Source organism: Pristiophorus japonicus, chromosome 3 (genome assembly GCF_044704955.1).
Source record: "Pristiophorus japonicus isolate sPriJap1 chromosome 3, sPriJap1.hap1, whole genome shotgun sequence".
Taxonomy (NCBI): Eukaryota; Metazoa; Chordata; class Chondrichthyes; family Pristiophoridae; genus Pristiophorus; species Pristiophorus japonicus.
In genome coordinates, this window is record NC_091979.1 from 90,526,978 (window position 1) to 90,549,451 (window position 22,474).

The following is a 22,474-nucleotide window of genomic DNA, read 5'->3' on the forward strand; positions in this document are numbered from 1 at the left end:
ATAAAGCATTTGCTTAGGGAGTCTCGTATCTGGACTGCGAACTATGTGGCCTGCCCAGCGAAGCTGATCAAGTGTGGTCAGTGCTTCAATACTGGGGATGTTAGTCTGGGCGATGACACTGATGTTGGTGCGCCTATCCTCCCAGGGGATTTGCAGGATCTTGCGGAGACATCGTAGGTGATATGTCTCCAGCGACTTGAGCTGCCTTCTATACATCATCCATGCCTCAGATCCATACAGGAGGGCGGGTATTACTACAGCCCTGTAGACCATGAGGTTGGTGGTAGATTTGAGGGCCTGGTCTTCAAACACTATTTTCCTCAGATGGCCAAAGGCTGCACTGGCGCACTGGAGGCAATGCTGAATCTCCGCATCAATGTCTGCCTTTGTTGATAAGAGGCTCCCGAGATATGGGAAATGGTCCACGTTGTCCAGGGCCGCGCCATGTATCTTGATGATTGGAGGGCAGTAATAGAGGCACCTTAAAAGTACTTTCACTTGCTTTTGCTGTGAATCATGACAAAACTTATACTTCATTTGAACAGGACAGAAATACGACCACTTCTACTTTGAAGAGAATTCCATTTACAACAAGTCTAACAAAGTCAAAAAGTACTTTGTGTAAATTAAAACATTCTGTTTCAAAGCTGCAGTAATTCTTATCCAACATTCTACTTGTTCTGTTGTATTTCTCCTTCAGAAATTGAGGATTAGCCAACTAGAACTCAACAAAACTGAGCACATAATCATCAATGAATACAATTTAATTAGCTCGAAAAAGAAAATTAATTCGGCCAAAAGAAATGGTGTGTGTTTGTTATTGATATCAAAACTGATCTGTAAAAGCCCTTGAGAAAAGAATAAAGCACTCGAGATACTATGCAGAAGCTTACTAGTCAGCCCTAGCATTCTACACATGTTTTCAGTTCGAGAACAGTTGTTTTGATGTTTCAGTGACAGCTTCATACATAAGTAGCATCTATGTTACTTCTTCTACAGAGAAGGTCAGAACTATATCATACATCATCAATAACACTGTCAGCACAGATCCCAGGTTGTATTCATTGAGTTACATGTTTCAATCATTTATTCAAATCTCTTTCTCAAGGTATGAAAATCAAAAGAAGTTTAGGAATTTTCTGAACCCAGTGTCAGGGAGATATAGTGACTCAAGATTTATGTCCAAGGAGCTTTGATTTTTAAAGAAACATCTGTTTTTGTCTAGGGAAAAATGACATCTTTGGTGAAATGATCCATCTTTATGCAAGACCTGGGAAAGCTAATGCTGATGTACGAGCACTGACGTACTGTGATTTGCACAAAATCCAGAGGGAAGACCTTTTAGAAGTTTTGGACATGTATCCTGAATTTTCTGACTACTTTTTAACAAACCTAGAACTCACGTTCAATCTACGAGATGAAGGTTCGAAGGTAACAATTTATTCACTGAAGTTATTTCCTTAGAGTATTCTATGCAGTTAACAAAAACAACTCAAATTGCAATATGCCAACATTTTATGTTGAACTATGTACAAGTATGTTACTGTGCCATGCCAGGCAGTTAGTGGTACTATACCCACACAGTTTGATATCTTAAATAGTTATTGTGATGTTGAAATGTAGGAAACTCAAACATCAATCAACTAAAGTTAAGAAAACTCGCTCTTACTTTATTGTAATATAATTAACAGTTAAATATATATATATATATATATCAGTTTACAACATTACAATACATTATTTACTCCAACTGCACATTATTATGAGATGCATATACATTCTTCAAATTGGCAATATAATCTGTAATTAATATTGTCAGCAGTAAAGAATAATGTTGGGTATGAATGTTTGTACTGTATCAACTTGAAGTATGCAACAGTACAAATTACAGATTCCAACCCTCCAAACAGGTTGTATCAGGAGGAATAAATGGCAGGCTACAGGTATGACACTGTTGAATGCACCAGGTCACGTATTTAATGAAGAGAATTTCACAGGAAGTTTATTGGTATAATGTTAAACCACATTGGTTTAAATCTGATTTCTGTCCAAACTTGTATTAATACAGTAAGAAAAATAAGCCTGATATCAACACTACTCTCTCAAGATGATATAAAAGATCCCATGGCACTATTTGAAGAAGAGCAGGGTCATTGTTACCAGTGTCCTGGCCAATATTATCCCTCAGTCAAGATCACTAAAATAGATCATCTTTTCATCATCTCATTGCTGTTTATGCACATATTGGCTGTCGTATAGTTCAATATTACAACAGTGCCTACACTTCAAAAGTACTTAATTGGTTGTCAAGCACTTTGAGGCATTTGAGAGTGTGAGAGGTGCTATGTAAATGTCTTCTTTATTTCTTTCTATCAAGCTGTTTGTGCTTTTTGCCCTGTTAACATAATCACTACTCAAGCTTAAAGGTATCTTGTAGATCAGATCACTTGCTATACTTATCATCGCCACAGAATGTATCCTATGACAAATATTGCCTTTAGCTCAGTATTTATTTGAACACATTATTCCATGGGTGCTCATTCACTGCCAGACAGCTTTGTTATATAAAACCTTTAGATTGCTCGTAAGACTAACAGAAGCAATGCAACAGATGATGTCACAGTAATTAAAGTTAGACAGAGCTAAATCATTAAACAGTGTTAATGATGGCTTAACAGTTAAAGAGTATCAAATTCTCTTTAAGTATTTAGTCAACGTGCTCAGACTTGAAGATGCAGGGGCAGGTTTCCCTCTGGAGTTACACCAACGACGCAACACCACTCCAACAGGCTAAGCAGAAACTTAAGTGGGGAGCCATTCTGCCGGCTCCCACTATCTACTGCCAACTGCAGAGTTTCCTGCCGGAAATGATAACAGGCCTTCAGTGCGTCCGCCCAAACATGGTCAGATGTGTGCAGTGTCATGGATCACAGCCTGCTCAATTACATACTTCAACTCGGCAAAATTTAACATTTTAGCATCAGCAGCCTCGCTTCTGGGTTGGCAGGTTGTGGGTTCAAGACCCACTTCAGAAACTCGAGCACATAATCTAAAGTGACACCCAGTGCAAGTACTGAGGCAGTGCTGCACTGTCGGAGGTGTCATCTTTCGGATGAGACGTTAAACTGGCACCGTATGCCCTCTCAAGTGGACTTAAAAGATCCTATGACACTATTGCAAAGAAGAGCAGGGAGTTCTTCCTGGTCCTGGACAATATTTATCTCTCATCCAACACCTAAAAACAGATTATCTGGTCATTGTAACATTGCTGTTTGTGGGTCCTTGCTGTATTCAAATTTTCCATACCTCGGGATCCTCTTATCAACAAGAGCAGACATTGACGACGAGATTCAACACCGCCTCCAGTGCACCAGTGCAGCCTTCGGCCGCCTGAGGAAAAGAATGTTCGAAGACCAAGCCCTCAAATCTGCTACCTAGCTCATGGTCTACAGCTCATGGTCTACACCCACCCTCCTGTATGGCTCAGAGACCTGGACCATATACAGGAGATACCTCAAGTCGCTGGATAAATACCACCAACGATGTCTCCGCAAGATCCTGCAAATCCCCTGGGAGGACAGACACACCAACATTAGCATCCTTGACCAGGCCAACATCCCCAACGTTGAAGCATTGATTACACTTGATCAGCTCTGCTGGGCAGGCCACATTGTTCGCATGTCAGACACGAGACTCCCAAAGCAAGCGCTCTATTTGGAACTCCTTCACGGCAACGAGCCAAAGGTGGGCAGAGGAAACGTTACAAGGACACCCTCAAAGTCTCCCTGATAAAGTGCAACATCCCCACTGACACCTGGGAGTCCCTGACCAAAGACCGACTTAAGTGGAGGAAGTGCATCCGGGAGGGCACTGAGCTCCTCGAGTCTCATCGCCAAGAGCATGCAGAAATCAAGCGCAGGCAGCGGAAAGAGCGTGCGGCAAACCAATCCCATCCACCCTTTCCCTCAATGACTATCTGTCCCACCTGTAACAGGGACTGTGGTTCTCATATTGGATTGTTCAGCCACCTAAGAACTCATTTTTAGAGTGGAAACAAGTCTTCCTTGATTCCGAGGGACTGTCTATGATGATGATGATGTATTCAAATTGGCTGCTAGGATAGACTGGAGAATGATACTTAAAGGGTTGACGGTGGATAGGCAATGGCAGACATTTAAATATCACATGGATGAACTACAACAATTGTACATCCGTGTGTGGCGTAAGAATAAAAAAGGGAAGTTAGCTCAACCGTGGCTAACAAGGGAAATTAGGGAAAGTGTTAAGTTCAAGGAAGAGGCATATAAATTGGCCAGAAAAAGCAGCAAACCTGAGGACTGGGAGAAATTTAGAATGCAGCAGAGGAGGACCAAGGGTTTAATTAGGAGGGGGGAAATAGAGTATTAGAGTAAGCTTGCAGGGAACATAAAAACTGACTGCAAAAGCTTCTATAGATATGTGAAGAGAAAAAGATTAGTGAAGAGTAATGTAGGTTCCTTGCAGTCAGAATCAGGTGAATTCATAATGCGGAACAAGGAAATGGCAGACAAATTGTACAAATACTTTGGTTCTGTCTTCACGAAGGAAGACACGAATAACCTCACGAAATTATTAGGAGAGCGAGGGTCTAGCGAGAAGGGGGAACTGAGGGAAATCCTTAGTAGTCAGCAAATGGTGTTAGGGAAATTGAAGGATCTGAAGGCCGCTAGATCCCCAGGGCCTGATAGTCTGCATCCCAGAGTACTTAAGGAAGTGGCCCTAGAAATAGGAGATGCATTAGTGGTGATTTTCCAACATTCCATGGACTCTGGTTCAGTTCCTATGGATTGGAGGGTAGCTAATGTAACCCCACTTTTTAAAAAAGGAGGGAGAGAGAAAACAGGGAATAATAGACTGGTTAGCCTGACATCGGTGGTGGGGAAAATGCCGGAATCAATTATTAATGATGTAATAGCGGCGCATTTGGACAGCAGTGACAGGATCGATCCAAGTCAGCATGAATTTATCAAAGGGAAATCATGCTTGACATATCTTCTAGAGTTTTTTGAGGATGTAACTAGTAGAGTGGATAAGGGAGAACCAGTGGATGTGGTGTATTTGGACTTTCAAAAGGCTTTTGACAAGGTCCCACACAGGAGATTAGTTTGAAAAATTAAGGCACATGGTATTGGGGGTAATGTATTGATGTGGATAGAAAACTCGTTGGCAGACAGGAAGCAAAGAGTGGGAATAAACGGGTCCTTTTCAGAATGGCTGGCAGTGACTAGTTGGGTGCCGCAGGGTTCAGTGCTGACACCCCAGCTATTTACAATATACATCAATGATTTAAACAAAGGAATTGAATGTAATATCTCCAAGTTTGCAGGTGACACTAAGCTGGGTGGCAGTGCAAGCTGTGATGAGGATGCTAGGAGGCTGCAGGGGGACTTGGACAGGTTAGGTGAATGGGCAAATGCATGGCAGATGCAGTATAATGTGAATAAGTGTGAGGTTATCCACTTTCGTGGTAAAAACAGAGAGACAGACTATTATCTGAATGGTGACAGATTAGGAAAAGGGGAGGTGCAACGAGACCTGGGTGTCATGGTACATCAGTCATTGAAGGTTGGCATGCAGGTACAGCAGGCAGTAAAGAAAGCAAATGGCATGCTGGCCTTTATAGCGAGGGGATTTGAGTATAGGAGCAGGGTGGTCTTACTGTAGTTGTACAGGGCCTTTGTGAGACACACATCTTGAGTATTGTGCGGAGTTTTGATCTCCTAATCTGAGGAAGAACATTCTTGCTATTGAGGGAGTGCAGCGAAGGTTCTCCAGACTGATTCCTGGGATGGCAGGACTGACATATGAAGAAAAACTGGATCGACAAGGCTTATATCCACTGGAATTTAGAAGAATGAGAGGGGATCTCATAGAAACATATAAAATTCTGACAGGATTGGACAGGTTCGATGCAGGAAGAATGTTCCCAATGTTGGGGAAGTCCAGAACCAGGGGTCACAGTCTTAGGATAAAGGATAAGCCGTTTAGGACTGAGATGACGAGAAACTTCTTCACTCAGAGAATTGTGAACCTGTGGAATTCTCTACCACAGAAAGTTGTTGAGGCCAGTTCATTCGACATATTCAAAAATGAGTTAGATGTGGCCCTTACGGCTAAAGGGATCAAGGGATATGGAGAGCAAGCAGGAATGGGGTACTGAAGTTGCATGATCAGCCAGGATCATATTGAATGGTGATGCAGGCTCGAAGGGCCGAATGCACCTATTTTCTATGTTTCTGTGTTTCTATGCAAGTTTCCTACAATACAGAAGTGACTACATTTCAAAACTTCTTAATTGGTTGTAAAGTGCTTTGAGCATCCTGAGGTTTTCTTTCTTTCAAAATGTTTTTCAGCTGCCCTGGAGACAGTCGGCCAGCCTACCCTGAGGCAGATGCCTGAGGTCTGCCTCAGCGATGTCCCTTCCTACATCAAGGGGGGGATTCCCTGCTGCAGGCAGGAATCACACCGGGAGCCCATTGGAATTATTTCAATGAGCATGACCCTGGGAAATTGGATGGGGCGTGTGGAAGTCCCAGCCTACTGAAGTTATGTTGCTTTTGGGCTCGAGGCAAAAAGCAGCCCTCTAGTTATGAAACTCAGGAGAGGGGGTGGGGGGTAGGGGAAACAACTTCTGTGGAGAAGTGAGCATCTTTTAACACATTTGTAAAATAAATTTGTGTAGCAAGAGGAGAAGCAGAAATATAATTAAAGGCACAAATATGTGGAGATATTGAATAATAATAAGATACATGTAGATTATGTAGCCTTACATTTAGTCATAATGGGCCCAAGTTTCCACACGATAAAAAACGGGTGCCCCTCCGAGCTGGGCGCCCGTTTTCCGCGCCTAAAACGGCGCCGGAAAAGAAACGCGCGATTCTGGAGCGCCCTGCAGCTCCTTGTCTGTTTGGCGCGGCGCCCAGGGGGGCAGAGCCTACACTCGCGCCGATTTTGTAAGTGGGAGGGGGCGGGTACTATTTAAATTAGTTTTTTTCCTGCCGGCAACGCTGCGCGTGCGCGTTGGAGCGTTCGCGTACGCGCTGTGTGAAGGAAACATTGGCACTCGGCCATTTTTGTAGTTCTTTGTAGCTGTTTAGTTTTTGAACATTTTTTAATAAAAGCACATTGCCATCAGCACATCAGCACTGAGAAGGCTGCAGGAAGCCTCAGAAAGTTGAGGCAGCCGTTTCCCGACGACCTCCCCCTTTTGCCGTCGGGAAATGGCTCCTCAATTTCTGAGGCTTCCTGCAGCCTTCTGTCTCCTTCCCTCTCTCCCTCCCGCCGCCTGGAACGGCTTCCTCCCCCCCACCCCCCGACCCCCCCCACTGCGTTCGGTCGGTCGGTCGGTTGAGCCCGCACTCCCTCCGCTCGCCCGCCCGGAACGGCTCCCCCCCCCCCCCTGCGTTCGGTCCCTCCCCGCCGTCTGGAACGGCTTCCTCCCCTGCGTTCGGTCGGTTGGTTCCCTCCCGCCCGCCATCTGGAACGGCTTCCTTCGCCACCCCCCCCCTCCCCGCGTTCGGGAACGGCTGCCTCGTTTTGTGAGGCTTGCTGCAGCATTCTCCCTGGCTGAAGCACTTTCACACAGGTAGGAAGATGGTTTATTTAATCTTTTCTTTGCTTATAAATTTTTATTCAGGTTGGATTTATTTGTATAATATTTGTATAAGTATAAATAAGGATTTATTGTAAAATGTAATGACTTCCCTCCCCCCCCACTCCCCCCCCCACCTCGTTCTGGACGCCGAATTTGTAACCTGCGCCTGTTTTTTTAATGTGTAGAACAGGTTTTTTCCGTTCTACAAAAATCTTCACTTGCTCCATTCTAAGTTAGTTTGGAGTACGTTTTCACTGTGGAAACTTTCAAATCAAGCGTCAGTGGCCGGACACGCCCCCTTTTGAAGAAAAAATTCTGTTCCAAAGTGGAACTGTTCGACCTGCCTAGAACTGCAGAAAAAAAAATGTGGAGAATTGCGATTTCTAAGATAGTCCGTTCTCCACCAGTTGCTCCTAAAAATCAGGCGCAAATCATGTGGAAACTTGGGCCCAAAGTGTGTGCATGCAGTCTAAAACATCAATATCATTTGAAATGAATTGGATGCTTGCTATAGTACTGCAATATCTGTTGGATTTGAAGATGGAATATGCTTGTAGATATGGCCAAAGAAAACCACTTGTTATTGATCTTCGGGGTAGAGTTGCTCTGGTTGCTATTTGCAGTGACATCAAAAATGAAGATTTCCTCTGGTTAGTACTTCTAACAAAATCATAAGCAGAACAAATAAAATCTTCATAACTGCATTAATAATGTCGACACAAAGCGACCAGGGCAATTCCACCTCACCACCATGACTCATGGGCGCTCCACTGAGTTCTATAATATCCCAACATGGGGTGAAGTTGCTGCTGCTATTTCTGAACTGTTCAGTAAACACAGCTCACCTAAGCTTAATTGTGCTACACAAGATCTGACTTTGACAACATAGAATAGTGCCCTTAATAATCTCTAGATATCAACAAATAAATTGTTGTTTTACAATTAATATAATAGGTCAAAAGTGCAGCAACTTCTTTTTAGTATAAACTTTGTATAGGAGATCAAAGTAGATACTGTAGGGAATTATCACAGTTGTTACAAAATCCAATCCCAGGTATTTTCACAAAAGAAGGTATTTGGAGCTGGCAAAGATATGAACATACTATAACCTTAGAGCTCAATTACAATCACCTTTCATATTATTCCCATGAAGTTACAAAGGTTAGAAATGAAATGTTACAGGTAATATACATGATGTAGCCCCACCAATAAAATGTTCATCCATACTCAAATTACAAATGCAACCAGATTTTAATATTACTTATCTGAACCATATTGAATGGACTGAAAGGGGTTAGAATAGTATGGCACCACTACCCAGGGAGATTGAATCAGTTTTGGTCAGTTTATGAAGCATTAGGGGTAATTTCTTTAGCCGAGTGTATAAAAACGCCATATTGGCTTGACCCCTCCATTACACAGCTCTCTTGATTGTCATTTAAATCAGTATCGGAAGAGTTGATTAGCGGGTGACCGAGCCAATATTGCATGTTTAACACTATCGTCAAAATTACCCCCACCCATTGTGTCTCTTTATGTCCTTTAAACCTTAGTCCAGTAAAGAGTGAAATGTTTCTTTCTCATTTACTGTGATTACTCTTGTCTGAAGCCACCCACTACCACTCTTTCACATTCCAGGCAGACATGCTTCTCAGAGCAGAAACAAGTGACGATTCAGATGAGGAGATTACCAGACCTGGAAGAAGAAAACTTTCCTTCAAAAAGAGAACGGATGAAGGTAATTTCTCTTTTGTGTTTTGTGTTGGCCCTAAAATCCGAATTTAGCAAATACAAACAGATATTTCCAATTTAAACTTTATAATTTAGTATTGTTCTTCTTGTGTCTTTTGCAGTCTTGTTTATAGGAAAAATTGCTTGTTTTAAACTAGAGTTCTATTTTCATTACCCTAAAATGTATTTCATGATAATAAGAACATAAGAACATAAGAATTAGGAACAGGAGTAGGCCATCTAGCCCCTCGAGCCTGCTCCGCCATTCAACAAGATCATGGCTGATCTGGCCGAGTAATGATGCAACACAATGAATTGTATTGGATCCTTACCTTAAACTAAGTCATGCATCACAATTATTACTGAACTGCATGATTATATTGGAATCAGCAGAATATACAGTAGAATGTGAATGATAAGCTGGATTTAATTTTTGGATAGATTTGAAGTAATGGTTACTGGTTGTTGAGTGCTTTACTGGCTCATCCTATGCAACTTACATCAGAAATCAACCATGTCTATTAATGGGAATTTATAAGAATGCTAATAATCAAAAGCCAGCCTACTTTCCAGTTTTTGACTTATTTATAATAGCAATCACTCACTTTGTTTAGTAATATTTGCGATTACAGATGATAATGAAGATGACTATGGGATCCATGAAGCATCCCAAGATATCTCAAGAAGTGACCGGAAACATTATTATAAAAAAAGAGATTCCGAAGAGAAGCGGAGTGCTTCATCTTCCTTTTCTACCTCTGCTGATGAGGAGAAGAAACCATTATGTTCCGGAATATTGGACTATCCCTCAGAGATAGAAGAGAGCTGCAGATTGGGATTTGCACAAGGATCTGAAATACAAAACAGAAAAGCTGAAAAGAGAGCTAAGATGTCAGGTGAGGTATCGGAACAAAACTCAGCAAAGCTGCTGTCAGTGAATACTTCAGGGTATTAAATGTAAGATGGCAAATCCTATTTCATTGCATAGCATTGAGACTGAAAAAAGTTTATGCAATTCACCTGGCAAGTCAGCTAAACAGACAAAAAAAGCAGCCAATGGTTTTGTTAACCAAAGGTATTAAGGAATACAGGGCAAAGGCGGATATATGGAGTTAGGTCACAGATCAGCCATGATCTCATTGAATGGCGGAACAGGCTCGAGGGGCTGAATGGCCTATTCCTGTTGCTATGTTCCAAACTGAACAAAATGTTTCCCCATGTTCCATACAGTGTCCACTCATATAGAAGGACCTCACACTCAGATTGCATTTGGTTCAGGGACAATGGGAAATATACATATTCAAAGTTATAAACTGCAAAATGGCAGAAAATATTGATGCACTAAGAGCACTCATGCACTTTAAAAATCAATGTATTGGTTATGTTGTTTATTTTCTTTTATAAAATCTTGAAAATGAATTAGTTCCAGTGATTCATGTGAACTTGAACAAGTTGTAGGATATAATAGCATATAAGTAGGATTTTGTATACAGGCTACTCCATTAAATGTAAATCTGAAAACAGAATGTTACACTGAAGCCTCGGAGATATTTTTCCGATTAATTTTTTTCCTCATTTGTAAGTTATTACTTTTCCATGAGTCTGATTTTAAGTTATCCTACCCAGCGAAAATGAGGCAGTGGTGGCTTAAAATGTTGTCAGATCACTTACCACCTCACTTACACTGGTGCTTCAACCACTACTATCTCGGAAGGTGGAGGGCCAGCCGGTTGTAACAGTAGGCCATTTTAATGTGTAAATCGGGATCCTAAGACGTGTACAGGACCCCGATTATAATTTTAAAGAACAAATGGAAGGAGCATGCTGAGGCCAAATGGGAGGAGCACACTAATGGACAAGTGGGAGGAGCATTCTGTGGGACAAGTGAGAAGAGAAGCTGAAGGACAAATGGGAGGAGCATGCTGAGAAACAAATGGGAGGAGCATGCTGAAGGACAAAGGGGAGGAGCATGCTGAAGGACAAAGGGGAGTACAAATGTTAGAAATTCGGGATACCTAAAAATAATACTCTGTTTAAATGATTGTATGTTTCTGTTCGAGACAAGTAAAGGGTTAACAGGTTGTGTTTTACCCGAAAATGCTCAACTTTGGCTTTCCTTGGAAGATTTGCATTGAGACAGTGTTTTTAATGGGTTAGATTAGAGAATGTATAACATTTTGACTTTGTGTTTAATTTGGCCAATAAAATGTTTCTTCCATTATTACTAATAATCAATTATAATGCTAAGGTAGAATTTGGAGTTTGTTTAACAGAACTTCTTGCGAAGATAATTAAAAGTAAATTCGTATAAAAGATATAGAAAAAGAAGGGTATCCATGATTACCGGCTGGAGTGAAACCGCTCTAACACAGGGCTTCTATTTAATGACCCAAGGTTGTGCCTGAGACAAGCACTGGCTGGACCAGGAAGGATAAGGACGGACAAGATTAAAGGGCTCAGGTGGATGGATTGGCCTTCAAAACTATAAACAAGAAAAGATGTGTAATAGTTGTGAAGACACTTCCTTCAGGGAGGGTCTTCATCAGCAAGTATAGACAAAGAACTCGATGTCCCATTGAACACCTTGTTTTAAGGGGAACCTTTATAGCCCAAAAGATGTCGTCAATGTCCCATTCTAGGCCCACCCCTAAAAACACAATAAAAGTAATTTCATTGATGTGGAGTCAGAAGGAACAGGTGGGCCAGCTGGTTGTAATAGTAGGATTCAGCCCCTACTAGATCAGTTTACCCTCCTCCGCCCCCCACCACCACCCCCCACTGGAACCTACCTGCCTGCTGGCCGTCTCAATGTCAAAAGCGGCTGGAATTCCTCCACCGGCAAACCAAGGAATTCTGCCAGCCCAATAGGCAGGCGGTCCACATGTTCCCATCAAAATCTGTCCCCATGTCCCACTGTGCCATGCACTAGTTCTTAATCAGAGAAGATCTACTCCCAGGTTTCTGTTGTTGCTTTTCAGAGATGAGTGAGAAAAGGCTGGGGTGAGCTCACGCCTGGCCATTTTTCCACAGCTTCTGGTCATTGCGCAGTGTCGCCGTATAATAACAGGATCAAGTTTTGGGAATCGCATTAGGTGGAAAACCCTTATCTTGCAACTTGGTACTAATATATGGTGGAGCTCCAGTCTGCTGCAGCAATGCACCAGCCTACCATACACTGCTCTGCACAAGGCTAATTTCCTGGTGAGAACAGATTATTCCTTCTTTTCAGTCCTAAAATACGGAGTGCAATGTCAACAAAATTAGAAACATGTGACTGAGGTGTAGAGAATGATGTGAGTTTAATTATAAGAGAAATGAGCATAAGAGATTATGAGGAAATTAACAAAGAAAAGAAAAATAAAGCAAAGGACTTAAGTATTTTAATGTACTTATTTTAGTAGTATAATATTAATATTATAGTAACAAATAAAACAGAAAATGCTGGAAGTACACAGAGCATCAGTCAACATTTGAATCACTGGAGGGAAAAGGTAAATTAATGTTTCAGGTGAACTCTTCATCTGCCTCGGTTGCTTGATGGGCATTAGAAAATAATTCCTCGCCTATATAGGTGGTCACAGTTAAGAGTTGTGCACATTGTATGCTTGATTCAGGATGTATAATGAAGAGCAATGTTGCAATTTCTGGTTATACAGGTCATACGCTGCATTATCAATAAAGCCTGTACATTTTATATAGAATATAAAGACTGATTTGTTTTCTCCAGTACATTACATATGCAGTGGTTCATGATGTACTTGGTGCATCATTGCCTTGCAACATACTCCAGTTCTTGTGCTATTCTATAGCAGTGTGTAACATACCTCAGATTATGGGCTCAATTTTCCCCATTCATTTGTGCCATTTTTTGGGCACGCGGTGTTTTTTTTGCCATTTTGTTTTCAAAGATTCCCCCTGCGATCTGCGCCGGCGTAACTGACTTAGTTATGATTTTTCAAGGCCAGATTTTCTTGACGTCATAGGCGTTCCCCCATGTCTGTGCTGGTTTTTTCAAATGTTCACAGTTTGGCCAACATTTTTTCTCTTAGGTTGGAGTATCTGGCCATTCCCGAAAAACCTTCTGGTGAGTTAAGAAAACCAATGCATATTCACAAATCTGAGCTGAAAGACACCATTATTTTTAAATCAAAGATTTTGGAGGGAGTGAAGAACACTGTAAAATCAATAATAAAAGTTCAACTTTTTTTTAACCTGTCAATGTAGAAGTGTAAATTTGTTGGATTTCAGAAGTTCTTTTTTTTTACTCATTCACACGCCACCAGCGAACGTCTTGAAGCAGGGCTGGAGGGTCGTAGCTTTGGCCGGCAGAATCGGCGTCATGCCAGCACACAGCGGCTCGGGGTTTGGCTACAAATCAAGCCATGGGGAGGGGGAGGGGGGGTGCAGGAGGAGGAGAGAAAGAGCGAGGTGCCGATCGGAAGGCTTGGAGCCCAGGGAACAGGAGGGAGACAGAGAAGTCACAAGACTCAAGGGAGAGGGGGTGGGGGAAGAGAGGAGAAGTCACAAGACCTTTGGGTGTGGTCCATCCATACAGAACTGGAGAGATACAACTGCAAACCTGTGCAAACCTGCTTTCCTGCCGTTTTGAGCTTCTTTCAAAGGTTAAATTTATGTATGGGGGCAATACTGACAATGCCATACCTTGTGTGAGCCTTCTGCATCATGGTGCTATGTAGGAGACAATTGATTCGACTTCATCACATCAGGAACATCAGAGCCCATAGGGTGCTGGGCGCAAGGCCTTACCCACTTCGGGTATATTGAGACAGGCGTTCGTACCTCGACCTGAGTGATGCAGACTGTGTCAGGAGGCTGTGTTTCTGCAAAGAAGTTGTAAGTGAGATCTGTGAGTGGGTCAAAGCAGACCTGCAACCTAGAAGCATCACGAGGGCTGCTTTGTCAGTTGAAGTGAAGGTTACTGCTGCACTTTAATTCTATGCCTCCGGATCATTTCAAGCCACAACTGGGGATGTGTGCGCCATCTCTCAACATGCAACGCATGTCTCGCCAGGTCACGGCTGCACTGTACACGAGTAGGAATGACTTCATCAAGTTCCCCATTACCTCGCAAGCAATCCATGACAGGGCTTCTCCAGGAATGCTGGCTTCCCAAAGATACAGGGCTGCATTGATTGTACCCATATCGCCTTGCGAGCACCTTTGAAGGATTCCGAGATGTACAGGAACAGAAAAGGCTTCCGCTCCATTAATGTGCAGCTCGTGTGTGACAACATGCATCGTATCATGTCAGTTGATGCAAGATGCCGTGGGAGCACCCATGAAGTGTTCATCCTACGTGACTGCGTTATATCTGCCATGTTTCAGCAGCAGCCAGAAGGGCAGAGCTGGCTACTGGGAGACAAAGGGTACGGCCTCGCCACCTAGCTCGTGACGCCACTACGTGTAACCCGGACGGAAGCTGACCGTCAATACAACATGTAGCACATTGCGACGCACAGCATCATTGAGAGGACCATTGACATATTGAAACAGTGTTTCTGATGCATGGATTATTCCAGAAGCTACTTGCTGTACTCCCCTGAGATTGTCGGTCAATTCACTGCTGTGTGCTGCATACTGCATAACTTAGCCATCATGAGGCAGCAGTAGCTGGTAGTGGAAGACTGCGGTACTGCGGTAAGAGTGGCTGGTGATAATGATGTGGAAGATGCAGGTGATGAGCAGGAGGAGGAGGAGGAGGACGAGGAAACCATGCAAGTGCCTGAGGCTGGAGAACGACAGCGGAGGAGGGCGGGCCATTGAGCTCCTTTAACGATTGCTTGAGCCTTGCGCCAGCAGCTCATCCGTGAACGCTTTACTGATGCCTGAGGGCTCAGCGACAAACTATTCCACATGGACATGTTTACTGTTTGGAACTGTTCAGTCATGTTGTATTGTGTTAATGGAATATGATTCAGTTTTAATGTGAAATATATTTTAGTCAAAAGTTTACAATGTACTTAACTTAACTTCAATAAAATTATTCTTGTATCAAACTTTACTTTAAGATCACTTAAATACTTTAAGATCACTTATAAACTTGTAAATTTATATAACTTACAAAAAACTTTTAATTTGAGAACAGTTACAACAGTAACAATAATAACAACAACAACAGCAGCAGCAGGAAAGAGAGGCTGCACCCACCCATCTCTCCTCCCCCTTATTCTAAGACCGCCCGCTGCGCTTGGTCTTGGGCCCTCCACCACCCCTGTCCACAGGCGGTGGCGCAATGTTTCTGGCCTTGGTCCCAAGCTTATTCTTTCTAACATCGCGGGTACTGCACACCCCTTGAGAGTGGGGGGCATCGGCATCAGGCGGCAAGTTGACGGGCCCAGGCGGCAAGTTGGAAGACCTGGCTTTGGACTCTTCAGATGCTGATGTGGGGATTGGAGTGGGACTGACAGTCGATTCTGTCAATGGGCGCGGTTCCCTGATGGCAGCAGCTAACTCCAACATGCCGTTCCTCATGCGCCCTGACAGTGTCTCAATGACCTGCAACACTCCCTCCCTCATGTTGAGCAAAACTGTCTGAACTACCTGCAATATTCCCTCCCTCATGGTCAGTGACGTGGTTTGCACTATCTCTGACATTCCCTCCCGCATGGCCACTATTCCCTCACTGATGGTCCCGGATATCGTTCCCATTTCTCATGCCATTGCTGTTACTTCTCCCGACTGTCCTGCTACCTCATCACTCACCCCACTGATGGCATCCAAGAGTGATCGGGTAAGGTCAATGCTCTCCGCACTCAATGACATCATCTGAACCACATCTGTTAGATCCTGCATCTCAGGAGAGCACGGTCGAGCTCTCCTTCGCCTCCTCGCCATGGGTGCGGCTCGCACCCCAACACTGGCACCCGCAGCCTGGGACAGTGGGGCCTTGGGTATGCCTCACTGCACCCCACCACTGGGACCCGCAACCTCAGATGGTGGGGCCCTGGGTATGCCTCACTGAATCCCACCACTGGGACCCGCAACCTCGGAAGTTTTGAAACCATGGAATGTCCCACGAACACTCAAACCACTAGTCACAGAAGGGGCCATCACCTCCATGAGCGAAACCTCCTCCAAAGTCAGTACAACAATGGGAGCTTCATCCAGCTCCATCCCCTCCCCCTCACCCCCATGTTCTTGGTCTGGAGGGTTGGATTGGAAGATGTTCTCATCTTCAGGCTCGTCTGCATCTGAATCTTCAGCATTGTCAGGGTTGGCCTCAAATTCTGCAAAAGATAACAGAACAGTCAAATGGTTAGCAGCAGAGGAGGGGGCAGGGTGGGTGGCATGAGTAGGCTCACGCATCGCAGGCCAGGCAGCAGGCTGGTTTGAAGGACCACGATGAATTTGCAGGACTTACCCTCTCCCTCAAGTGTGGGCCTAGCTTGTGCAGTACTGATTGCTTTTTTCCAGGCAGGACCCATCAAAGCAGCGACCCTCACTTCCAAGGGTGTCAGTGGGTGCAGATTTGTCAGGCCTCCTCCTGTTCGAGTACTTTTCCTTTTATTATGTGCCACCTTCCTCTGCAAAGGTGAAAATTCAACTTTTTAGAGAGGGTGTCTTTCTGCTGGGTGGGCCATATACAGCTGGTCACATTTACAATTGCAATTCCATTGAATAAATGAAAATATTACTTACACTAACTACTTGACCAAGGTCCTGCCATTTCTTTTTAACTGGCCTCCAGATCTTGTGGTGGTCACCACTGCGCAGTAATCTTCTGCAACTTGGTTCCAGTGTTTCCTCATTTCTTTGGGTGGAACTTTTATGTGACCTCTGCTGGTATCCAGCTCCTGTCTTCTGTTCTCAATCACAGTAACTAGTACCTCCACTTTTTCTTGTAAGAAATTTTTGGTCCTTGCACCGTGTTGCATCTTGTATTGCTGCAGCTGTGATTTTTCCAATGCTCTCACAGCACTCCTTCTCACACACACAACTGGCTCTTTAAAAATGTCCGATTGCAAAATCCGAGCTGTACTGAGCATGTGCATCCATTGGAACGACGTCAAAAACGTAACTTTTTTTCCCCGCGCATGCGCAGAAGGTGCAACATAATTTTTTGGCGCAGACAGCAGGCTCCACCCCCCGAGGTGATTGGACACGCTGCGCGGTGCCAAATTAGAATTATATATCGGGGAAACTTTGGCAAAATATTTCTGGCACATTTCTGGTCTAGAAAAACGTGTGTAATTCTGGCAATACGCCAGAAAATGGGGAAAATTGAGCCCTATATATGTACATATATGTGCTGCAAAATTAGAATGAGCTTTTAAATTGTGCTTGTCTAGACCTGGATATCTGATCAGTCATGCATATCAGCCAGCCAAGAAACAAACTAAACTAACCTTCAATTTATTAAATAACATCCCATTATTGGAATACGAGTAAGCAGTTTCAGTTGTGCTATATTTAATTTTCTGCTCGAATAGTTTCTGAAAAATGTGTGTTTGGATAATCTTGCCTCCCACAATAAATCATTCTGTAACTGGTTATTTTAATACCTTTGATTTTCTACCTCTGAAAAGCAGCAGTAGATATTTTAATAACAATATTTACCAGTAGTAGGTCTTTTAATAATATTGTCAGTAGTTAATAAATATCTGCAATATTTTCAACTTTGACTTTGCTATGTTAGCTATGTCAAGAGTAACTCTCTAAAGGTAACAAAATAAATGTCAAAAAAGCTTTAAGGTTTCTTTTTGGCTAATTGTTTAATGGATTTTGTCAGATGCCTGCGAGAGACTGAAAGATTGGGAAAGTGGAAAGGCAACAGAATACCCTGATATGTCTACACAGTCAGCATCTTCGCATGCAGCCCGGGGTGTCTCAGAGTCAGGAAGCGATATAACATATGGCGAGGTTGAGCACAGACTAGATTTACTTCAGGAACATCTCAGCAGGTAAACAAGTCCTGCTCTCTCTGTCAATAGCAATGAAAGAAATGGGAAATTGTTTACCGGCGACATCAATTCCTGTAAGTGCCCTTCACTTTTGGAGACTGAGGTTTGAAGCTCATATCAGTAGTGATTAGGCCTGTGTAAGTGCACATGAAAAAGGTTAATATGTTACTCTATATTTTATTGTTGTGCTTTCAAATGAGGGTTTAAAGTTCACTGTAGCTCCATATTTCTATTGACGTATTAAATAAGCTGCTTTATTTCTCAATGTGGGGTGCCTTACTACTGTACCCTGGACACACATGGTAACACATGAAAAAGTGGGTCAGTGATAGAATGTATTTATCTAATATAGGTAACTTTCAATTATCCGTACACGGATCTAACGGAGAACCCACTGTAGCGGCATCTTTAAAAACTGTCGCACATGTGAATATCTCGATTATTTCAAGTGTCAATCACACACAAATTGACTCAGGCGTGCATTCCTTTCTCACTTCGTAACTGACACAGACATTAAATAACTGTCACACATGTGAAAATCTCGATCACTTCAACTAGCAAGCACACGTAAATTGAAGCAGGTGAATCCATTGTCATGTATTTTATTACGTTCACGCTATGATAACACGAACTAAGTCTTCATGGTTGGTTCTATCACCGTCAAATCTGAGACGTGCACTCGCCCTAGCAGCAAAATCATTTACCCAGAATAGCCCAATCCCCGAGGGACCCGGATAATCGAAAGTTGCCTGTATTATAATTTGACAAGTATAAAGATGCTTTCTTACAACAGTGCGGTAAGATTTCCACTGGTCATTGTTTTTATATAAATTGCAAACTTGTTGATTTATGATTTTGCTATATAAAATATCCCTCTGTGATTAGGATGCGCTTACATTGAGCAACCAGCAAAACTCTTTCTCTTTTTTATAAGTCATGTTCTTTTATGTAATTAAGAGTAACTCATGAGCTTATTCTTCATGGGTTCACCAAAATTCTATATGGTACAGGTTGAACCTTCCTTATCCGGAACAATTGGAACCTGGCCTGTTCTAGATAAGGGATTTTTCCGGATGAGGAATGGTTATTTTAAATTGGATAGTACAGGTACAGAACAAGGCTGAGACTTGAGGCTGGAAGTGCAGCAGGGAGATCATTGGGGGGGGGGGTGGGGGGCTGGATCGCGGGGTCAGGCCAGCGATTGCGGGAGTCAGCAGCGAGTAAGGACTTCAATTTGTTCATGTTGGATTTCTGCACATACGCCACCTGCTGGCCGGGAATGCTTCTGAACGAGGGTTTGTTCCGGATAAGGGAGTTCTGGATAAGGGAGGGTCAACTTGTACTTTTAGAGTACAGTGCACAGTTGGCTGCAGACACATTGCTCTTCCTCCACTGGGTGCACTCTTTTGTGTAAACTCGCTTGCCTACAATAAACTAACAGCTTCGCAGATGCATGGAAATGTCGACTTATGTCTGTACAATTGGACATCAATTTAATCAGAGTAAATGTAGGAACCTGGTCCTATGGATTGGGATTCAAGGGATGCATTTCCGTGGGGATTCTCCCACTTGTTTGCCATAACTTCGGCAGAAAAGCCATAGAAACCACTGAAAAATGGCATTTATGGTGGATGAATGGGCGAACCCCCAAGGAAATTCACCCGTTAGGTTTCTGCAGCACTATTGGGACTGACTTCCTGGGGCAAAGTATAAAAATGGGGGAGCGAAAGGCACAGAGAGTACTCTTCCAAAACAATGTGAAAAATCATATAAAATATAAAAGCATCTATAAAGGACAAAGACCTGTAGAAGAGACTAATGTAAAGATATAAATGAGAATAGTAGCTATTGAGGTGAATCACTTCAGCAGTTGATTGTACAATTGTCACCTGGTTTTATGTTGAACCAATGGATAGGATTTTTGGCTTCGAACATATACAAGTACAATGTCTGAAATCTGGAATCCTCGGGACTGAGTCCGTGCCGATTTTTGGGTTTTGCCGGACTTCAGACAAGAAAATCAATAGTCTGCAATCCAGAATCCTCGGGATCGAATCCGCACCAGATTTCGGGTTTTGCCGCATTTCGCACCTCGCCTCCCGCCAATCCTCCGCTCCTCACCGCTCGCCGAAATGTCTGGTTTTCAGGCAATTCTGGTTTCACCCAGTAGAGGAAGAGCAATGTGTCTACAGCAACTGTGCACCATACTCTAAAAGTACAGGTTGACCCTCCCTTATCCAGAATTCCCTTATCCAGAACCACCCCTTGTTCAGAAGCACCTGTACTAGATATCACCTTATTCTTCAATTAGGTAGCATTGTATGCTTATTTAACAGTATTCCACAACTTAGTAGACACCAGAAGAGGGGAAGGCAAAATTTCCTTCATTTGATATTTGCAGTGAAATACACTCCCATTGCAAGTTCACTACAAATAGGAACCAGAGGAAATCTCCCTCTGTCAGCTGTTAAACTTGGCAATATATCAACACAAAAATAAAAAGGAAATACCACAAATACTGGGTTGAGTGAATTTACCGAATGTGGTCAGAGATGGTGCAACTCTGGAAAGAATCCAGAATCTCCGCTGTATAAACACTGACCACGTGTACCTGTGGAGCCTTCTGTAAATATGATTGTGATGTCATTACATCAGCTGTGTGCTATATGGCTTCATTGATCTGTTTGATTGAGTCTATTTGTTCGTCCGGGCCTACCTATTCGTTTGGGCCTAGCTGCGGACAGCTTTAAACTAATGAAGGGATTTTGGGAGAATTCAGGAAAGAGTAAATTTAAAAGCAGTGAGGGAAATGTCAAGGCTCTAGAGCAGAGTAGAGTTTTGGGTAAAAATAAGCAGAGTGGGCCAGGAAGTGACAGAGAGAGTAACAAAGGTAATAAGGCATCAGTGACTACGGTGACATCAGGGAAGAATAGAAATAAGTCAAAGCTAAAGGCACTATGAATGCATGAAGCATTCGCAACAAAATAGATGAATTAATAGCGCAGATAGAAATGAATAGGTTTGATCTAATAGCCATTATGGAGACGTGTTTGCAAAGTGGCCAAGGTTGGGAACTAAATATTCCAGGATACTTAACTTTTAGAAGAGATAGACAAAATGGAAAAGGACGAGGTGTAGCCCTGATAATAAAGGATGGGATAAAGACAGCAGAGAAAAAGGATCTTAGCTCAGAAAATCAAGAAATAGTATCGGTTTGGGTGGAGCTAAGAAACAGCACGGGGCAGAAAACATTGGTTGCAGTTGTTTAAAGGCAAACAGTAGTTGTAATGTAGGTCAAAGTATAAAGCAGGAAATTAGAAACACATGTAATAAGGGTAATACAGTAATCATAGAGGGCTTTAATCTACATATAGACTGGGCAAACCAAATTTGCAGTAATAGTGTAGAGGATGAATTCATGGAACGTGTACAAGATAGTTCTCTAGATCAGTATGTTGAGGAACCAGCGAGGGAACATGCTATTTTAGATCTAGTATTGTGTAATGAGAAAAGGTTAATTAATAAACTTGTAGTAAAAGAGCCTTTAGGGAAGAGTGACCATAACAGGATAGAATTTTATATTGAGTTTGAAAATGATTTAGTTGAACCCGAAACTAGGGTCTTAAATCTAAACAAAGCAAACTACATAGGTATGAGGGGCGAGTTGGCTAAGGTAGATTAGGAAATTATATTAAAAGGTATGATGGTAGACAAGAAATGGATAGCATTTAAATAATGAATACATAATTTACAACAAATATTCATTCCTTTAAGGCACAAAAACCCCACAGGAAAAGTGGTCCAACCGTGGCTAACAAGAGAAGTTTAAAATAGTATTAGATCAAAGGAAGAGGCTTACAATGTTGCCAAAAAGAGAGTGAGCCCGAGGATTGGGAGGAATTTAGAATTCAGCAAAAGAGGACCAAGAAATTGATAAAGAAAGGGAAAATAGAATAAGAGAGTAAACTAGCAAGAGACATAAAAACAGACTCTAAAAACTTCTAAAGGTATGTAAAAAGGAAAAGATTAGCAAAAGTAAATGTGGATCCCTTACAGGAGAATTTATAATGGGGAATAAGGAAATGGCAGAGAAATTAAACACTTTGTGTCTGTCTTCACGGAAAAAGACACAAAAAACTTCCTAAAAATAGTGGAGAACCAAGGGTCAAGTGAGAATGAGGAACTGAAA

The 22,474-nt window shown here is 42.6% G+C and overlaps 1 protein-coding gene across 1 annotated transcript in view; it reads left to right on the top strand.

The window, feature by feature from the left end:
- LOC139257742 (voltage-gated inwardly rectifying potassium channel KCNH7-like) overlaps window positions 1-22,474 on the top strand; it is a 643,748-nt gene that overhangs the window by 604,927 nt on the left and 16,347 nt on the right. Inside the window, exons 12-15 of the mRNA XM_070874608.1 lie at window positions 1,226-1,431; window positions 9,272-9,371; window positions 9,997-10,260; window positions 18,135-18,285. Coding sequence (XP_070730709.1) covers window positions 1,226-1,431; window positions 9,272-9,371; window positions 9,997-10,260; window positions 18,135-18,285 — 721 coding nt within the window. The remainder of the gene's footprint in view (window positions 1-1,225; window positions 1,432-9,271; window positions 9,372-9,996; window positions 10,261-18,134; window positions 18,286-22,474) is intronic.